This window comes from Mandrillus leucophaeus, unplaced genomic scaffold (genome assembly GCF_000951045.1).
Source record: "Mandrillus leucophaeus isolate KB7577 unplaced genomic scaffold, Mleu.le_1.0 Scaffold550, whole genome shotgun sequence".
Lineage (NCBI taxonomy): Eukaryota > Metazoa > Chordata > Mammalia > Primates > Cercopithecidae > Mandrillus > Mandrillus leucophaeus.
This window is the reverse complement of record NW_012105920.1, coordinates 1090985-1098294: the sequence shown is the minus strand read 5'-3', so window position 1 is coordinate 1098294 and position 7310 is coordinate 1090985. Positions and strand designations below refer to the sequence as shown.

Genomic DNA, 7310 nt, shown 5'->3' with positions numbered 1-7310 from the left:
TGAGGTATCTATGGTGTTGGCTATTGTTTCCGCTGTTAATAATTGGTCTTCCTCAATTAGGGCACAAATAAGGTTAATTTTTTCCTTGAAAATTGATGTGGATGCTCTGTTGCTTCAGGTTTCATCTTCAATATCATCTTGTCCTCTCTTAAAATGAGTTATCTATTTGTAAACTGCTGAATTCTTTGGTGCATCATCCTCAAAAACTTTTTGCAAATCATTGTTAAAAGAAAAACTTCAGCCTAATTAAAGGAGTTTAATTGAGCAATGGACAATTCGTAAATTGGGCAGCCCCTAGAATTACAGCAGATTCAGAGAGACTCCAGGGGTCCCTCATGGTAAGAACAAATTTGTAGGCAAAAAAAGTAAAGTGACATACAGAAATCAGAAGTGAGGTACAGAAACAGCTGGATTGATTACAGGTTGACGTTTGCCTTATTTGAACACAGTTTGAACACTCAGCAGTCTATGAGTGGTTGAAGTATGGCTGCTGGGATTGGCCAAGACTCAGCGATTGTTGCAGGCACATACTCCTAAGTTTTTAATCTTGTCTGCCTATTACAGTAGGTTATAGTTAGTCCACAAGGACTCAAATATAGAAGTATGGACTTCTTCTCAGGCCATATTTAGTTTGCTTTAAGAGCATCAATTTCATCATTCTTCCACCCAAGCTTCACTGTAAAGCTTCCATTTGTCTACCATCAAGCTTCACCACTGATGTTTGTTCTTGCTTCAATTTTAGCAGAATTTATGTTGCTCTGAAAGGGACTCTGTTCAAATTGATGTTTCAGACTAGATCCCATTCAGACATGTTATAATAAGTAAGTACAAGTTTATTTTTGTGCAAAAAAATTTTGAAATTCATGCATAGTTTTTCCCCCTTTTTTTTTTTTTTTTTGAGATGGAATCTTGCTCTGTTGCCCAGGCTGGAGTGCAGTGATGCAATCTCAGCTCACTGCAACCTTCACCACCCAGGTTCAAGCAATTTTCCTGCCTCAGCCTCCTGAAAAGCTGGGATTACAGGCGCCTGCCACCATGCCCAGCTAATTTTTGTATTTGTAGTAGAGACGGGGTTTTGCCTTTTTGGCCAGGCTGGTCTCGAACTCCCGACCCCAGGTGATCTGCTTGCCTCGGCCTCCCAAAGTGCTGGGATTACAGATATGAGCCACCATGCATGGCCAGTTTTTTCTTTTTTCTTTTTTTTTTTTTTGAGACGGAGTCTCGCTCTGTGGCCCAGGCTGGAGTGCAGTGGCCAGATCTCAGCTCACTGCAAGCTCCGCCTCCCAGGTTTACGCCATTCTCCTGCCTCAGCCTCCGCCACCTCACCCGGCTAGTTTTTTGTATTTTTTTAGTAGAGACGGGGTCTCACCGTGTTAGCCAGGATGGTCTCGATCTCCTGACCTCGTGATCCACCCGTCTCGGCCTCCTAAAGTGCTGGGATTACAGGCTTGAGCCACCGCGCCCGGCCCAGTTTTTTCATAATATGCATTTTCCATGAACTTTCTTAAGACCCCTCATATATGACAGAATTTTCTTCCTTTTTTAGACTAAATAATTTTCCATTGTATTTATATACCACATTTTCTTTTTCCATTCATCCATCAATAAATACTTAAGTTGCTTCCAACTCTTGGCTATTGTGAAATAATACTGCTAAGAACATGGGTGTACAAATATTTGAGTCCTTGCTTTTAATTATTTTGGGTATTTATATTCAGCGTAGAATTGCTGGATCATAATAGTATAGTACTTTTGCATGTGTAAATCTTTGAAGAATCACCATATTGTTTTCCATAGCAGCTGCACCATTTTACATTCCCAATAGCAGTACACGGTGTTCTGATTTCTTCACATCCTTGCCAACACTTGTTATTATCTGTCTTTTTTATCATAGCTATCTCAGTGGGTGTAAATTGGTATCTCATTGTGGTTTTGATTTGTAGCTCCCCAATAATAATGATCTTGAACAGCCTTTTGTGCGCTTATTGACTTATCTACTGTGGAGAAATGTCTATTCAGATCCTTCGCACATTTTTGAATAGGATTATTTGTCTTTTTATGATCAACTTATCAGAGTTTTAAATGTGTTTAAATGTTTTGAGGCTGGGTGTGGTGGCTCAAGCCTGTAATCCCAGCACTTTGGGAGGCCGAGACGGGCGGATCACGAGGTCAGGAGATCGAGACCAGCCTGGCTAACACGGTGAAACCCTGTCTCTACTAAAAAAAATACAAAAAACTAGCTGGGCGAGGTGGCGGGCGCCTGTAGTCCCAACTACTCGGGAGGCTGAGGCAGGAGAATGGCGTAGACCCGAGAGGCGGAGCTTGCAGTGAGCTGAGATCCGGCCACTGCACTCCAGCCTGGGCGACAGAGCGAGACTCCGTCTCAAAAAAAAAAAATGTTTTGGATACAAGTGCTTTATCAGATATAAAATTTGCAAATATTTTCTCCCATTCTAAGGGTTGTCTTTTTGCTTTCTTTATAGTGTCCTTTGAAGCACACAAATTTTTAATTTTGATGAGGTCCAATTTATACTTTCTTTGGTTGATTGTGCTTTTGTGTCATAGCTGAGAAACTATTGCTTAATCTAAGGTCATGAAGATTTACACCTATGTTTTCTTTTAGGAATTTTTATAGTTTAGCTTTTACATTTAGGTCTTTGGTTCATTATCAGTTTCACATTTGTATTGTATATGATTTTTTAAAAAGTTTTGTTATAGTTTTCATTAGAGTAGTGTAACATACTAAACTCCACTAAACTTGGATGTTATCCATAGTATCTAGCACATGTAGAGAATTTTATCTTTTATTATCTCAATTTTATGGACATGCATTCTCACATTGTGATCTAGATAGGGCAGTGTAGTTATATTCACTCCCCAAACGGGAAAGACAAAGGCAGAAAGGTTGAACGACTTGTCCAAGATCATGGTGCTCACAAGAGGTAAAGCGAGGCTTAGAACCCATGTCTTCTGCTCTCACTCCTCGTGCCTGTTTCCACTGCTCTGAACATGTTCAGGGAGAGGATTCTGAAGGGAATTACCAGGAGGGCCATTGGGCACATTTTTGAGAATATTTATGTTGTAAAAGAGGGGTTCTCATTAAGGAAAGATACCAACAGTCACTAGAGATCTTGATAGGCACTTAATTTATAATATATCATGTAATCTTCCTAATAACCCTTCAAGAAAGGGAGAAGAAAGCTAAAAACTACTACTGAGTGTAATTTGTTCAAGAACACACACAAGGGAAATAGGTGAACTGCAATTTGAACCTAGATCCTGGGGCCATCAGTACTCCTGGTGTAATTGGATGCTGGAAGAGGAAGTGCTGAGTGTGGAGTCCCACCAGCAACATAACTTAAAAATATATATATGTATAGGCTGGAGAGCCTTTTTACCTCATTGTTGGCTGAGATACTCAAGCAAGGCAAGCTGAATTGTCTTTATTTATTCATTACTAACTCAAATTCCAAAGTTTATCAATAGTATTTATAAAAACATTCACACACATATTATATACACACACACTATTTTTTTTTTTTTTTTTGAGACGGAGTCTCACTCTTTCACCCAGGCTGGAGTGCAGTGGTGTGATCTCAGCTCACTGCAATCTCCACTGCTTGGGTTCAAGCAATTCTCCTGCCTCAGCCTTCCCAGTAGCTTGGATCACAGTCGCAAGCCACTACTCCTGGCTAATTTTGTATTTTTAGTAGAGACGGGGTTTCACCATGTTGGTCAGACTGGTCTCAAACCCCTGATCTCAGGTGCTCAGGTGATCCACCTGCCTCAGTCTCCCAAAGTGGTGGGATTACAGGTGTGAGCCACTGCACCAGGCCCCCGACACACACGTTTTATCTTTAGTCATTGCAACTGTTTTCACAAAAATAATCCAACCCAATAATTGATAAATAGACCACAGGACTAGAAATGGTCAAACCGGATATTTCTAAAATGTGGCCATGTTTATTTTTCTTACGGTATTTTAAAAATTCTTTAGAATTTTTATGGGTACATAGTAGGTGGATATATTTATGAGGTACATGAGATGTTTCTTGTGGTGTATTTTTATTTAGGTTTTTCACGACTTGATGACCTTATCCATACCACGGTTTGTTTTTTTAAAAAAGCAAACAACACACACAGTCACATCATTTTAAATGGGAATAAGTGACTGCAGGAAATTTAATACCCGTGTCGCATGTTGCTATGGTTTGAATGATGGTTTTCCCTCCCAAATTCAATTGTAACATAATCCCCAATGCAACAGTATTAAGTGGTGTGGCCTCTGGGAGGTGATTAAGTCATGAGGGTTCTGCTTTCGTGAATGGGGTTAATACCCTTATGAAAGGGCTCAAGGTTGATGGAAGTGCTTTCTTGCCTTTCTGTCCCTTCTACCATGTGAGGACACATCATGCATCCCCTCCAGAGGATGGAGCAATGAGGCACCATCTTGGAAACAGAGAGCTGCCATCACCAGACACCAACGTTGGCACTTTGATCTTGGACTTCCCCAGCGTTTGAAACGGTGATAAATAAATTATTGTTGTTGGCTGGGCACGCTGGCTCGTGCCTGTAATCCCAGCTCTTTGGGAGGCTGAGACAGGTAGATCACTTGAGGTCAGGAGTTCAAGACCAGCCCAGCCAACCTGGTGAAATCCTGTCTCTCTACTAAGAATACAAAAATTAGCCAGGAGTGGTGGCAGGCAGCTGTAATCCCAGCTACTCTGGAGGCAGAGGCAGGAGAATTGTTTAAACCCAGGAGGCAGAGGTTGCAGTGAGCCGAGATCACACCGTTGTACTCCAGCGTGGGTGACAAGAGCGAAACTCTGTCTCAAAAAAAAAAAAAAAAAAAAATTTCTCTATAAATTACCCAGTCTCAGATGTTTTGTTATAGCAGCACAAATGGACAAAAGCATACATGTAATCCTCCCATCACAGAGGGAGTCACTGAGGCACCGAAAAGTGGGCTAGATTCCTGCTTCTAGTACTTGCTTGCCATTGTCTTTGGACAAATTACCAGGTTGTTGGGAGAATCAAGTAAGCCAATCCTTGTAACATCTGTCATAAATATTCAATAACGAACCTTATTGAAGAGTTAGGTGTGCCTTGGCTTCGATCACACAGCTAAGTGCTAGATCTGGGGCTAGGATACAGCTTCAGGCTTTGGACTTATGAGAAGAGTCACTTAAGAGTTTTTGTTTAAAAGGCAGATTATCGGGGAAGGGTCTAAAAACATTGATTTAAACAGTAGTTGTGTTGTTGCGTGTACATGAAAACTGCCTCATAATAAAACCAGGTTTGCCTTGGTCTAATGACACCTTGACCATCATGACATTCACACAAGGCTTTTGCTTCTCCCACTCATAACCTCTCATGTTTTTTTTTTTTTTCTAAACGGAGTCTCGCTCTGTGGCCCAGGCTGGATGGAGTGCAGTGGCGCAATCTCGGCTCACTGCAAGCTCCCCCTCCCGAGTTCACGCCATTCTCCTGCCTCAGCCTCCCGTGTAGCTGGGACTACAGGCGCCTGCCACCACGTCCGGCTAATTTTTTGTGTTTTTAGTAGAGACAGGGTTTCACCGTGTTAGCCAGGATGGTCTCAATCTCCTGACCTCGTGATACGCCCGTCTCGGCCTCCCAAAGTGCTGGAATTACAGGCGTGAGCCACCGCGCCCGGCCTCTCATGTTTAAATTTCTATTCTTTCATTCTTAAAGGGCTGACCTTTTCCTGATCTCCTCTCCAAATTGATAGTGAAGTGCAAGCTGCTGCAGCCCGCCCCCCAGGTGCTGACAACAAGGACCAGTGTTTTAATCTTCTTAGACAGCAGATCAGAGTGTGTTTAGAAGGCAAAGGAGAGGTTAAGCTAGCTCTGAAGGATTACTTTGTAAAACTGAACTTTCACCCTCCCTGCTCTCCCTCCTACCTTAGCATAGCAGCACCCAGTTACCCAAGGCACAAAGCTGGCATCAGCAATGAGACTTCCTTCTCCTCACACCCAGTGACTCACCCAATCCTTTATTTTCCACGTCTTGAAAGGTGGAATGCATGCTGCCACCTCTCTCTAATACTGCCTATGCTGTGGTGATGGTGGTGGTAGTGGCTAACTGATGGGTGTTAGCAGCTATTATAAGGTCCTTACATCTATCAAATCATTTAGCCCTCAAAACAACTCTGTTACTTGCATTTTACAGATAAGAAACTGAGGCACAGAGAATTCGGTTAGGAAACCAACGTGCCGGAGATTATACAACTAGCAGCCCATCTGGATTCTTCCCATCGAGGCCCTGGGGCTCCAGAGCCCACCCTCTGCACCTCTCTAGCTACCAGTGCAGTCATCTCTCTTCTGTCCTTTGTATGCCCCAAATAAGCTTCTTCCTGACTGGTTTCTAGGCTCTCATCTTGTCCCCCACCAATCCATTTCCCATATTTTTGTTCGAAAACACAAATAGAAACACACCCCCATCTTTAGGTAAAACCCGACTTTTCCACTGCTCCAGTGCACTAAGCAAGTTCAACTCCTTAGCCTGGGCGGGCCTCTGTGTCATCTTAGTAAACCGCCTTTTAACTTTGTAGTTCCTGGGATTCACCCATGTTTGCTTAGCGGTCCCATTCCTCCAAACCCATAAATTCCTGGAGAAAAGGACTGGAGCTCAATGACATTTGTTAAATGAATTTTTGAAAAGCAACAGTGCTTTATTACTGGAAAGTGTTACAGATATTGTGAATTTTTTTCCTAGGGCTTCTTTCAATTTCGTTGAATTCTCGTCCAGTATCATCGTAACATTTGATCAGGTAGTTTATCACCTTGTAGTGTCACTGTTCCTTTCTGTATCCTCTCGAAGCCTCCTGTTTTTCCTTTCCTAATTCTCTTCCAGCCCACTGCACGATCTAGTGTCGAATGGATGAAACAGCTGAGCAGAACAGTTCTTTAGCTGTCGGCCTAAATGACCAACTTCATGACCTCTCAAGGTCTCGCTCCCCCGCTGCACGCAGCTCAGCTTCCAACATTCGGGAAAGGCGTGCCCGGCCGGCGAGGGGCCGCTGGGGCCGAGTCCCGGACGTCGCCACGCGCAGTGGGCTGCTGCGGCCGGCGCTCTCGGGAAAAGTGAGGGGACGGAGGCGCCCGAGCAATGTAGGTTTCGGGAACCGTGAATATTTCACTTTGCGTAGAGCCCCCTCGGGCAATGCGTCCCAGAACAGAGGGCTTCTTTCCCCCTGCCAGGGCTTCCCTCCAGTTCTCCACTCGGAACAAACAGCCTGCAGTTCCCGCAGCTGCAGCGCGGGCCGCGGAACACGCGCCTGGAGCGGGGCC

At 43.6% G+C, this 7310-nt stretch overlaps 1 protein-coding gene across 1 annotated transcript in view; it reads left to right on the top strand.

The window, feature by feature from the left end:
* Positions 1-6737: 6737 nt before the first annotated feature.
* LIN9 (lin-9 DREAM MuvB core complex component) overlaps positions 6738-7310 on the top strand; it is an 88052-nt gene continuing 87479 nt past the window's right edge. The window contains exon 1 of the mRNA XM_011997972.1: positions 6738-7146. Coding sequence (XP_011853362.1) covers positions 6897-7146 — 250 coding nt within the window. The 5' untranslated portion in view covers positions 6738-6896. The remainder of the gene's footprint in view (positions 7147-7310) is intronic.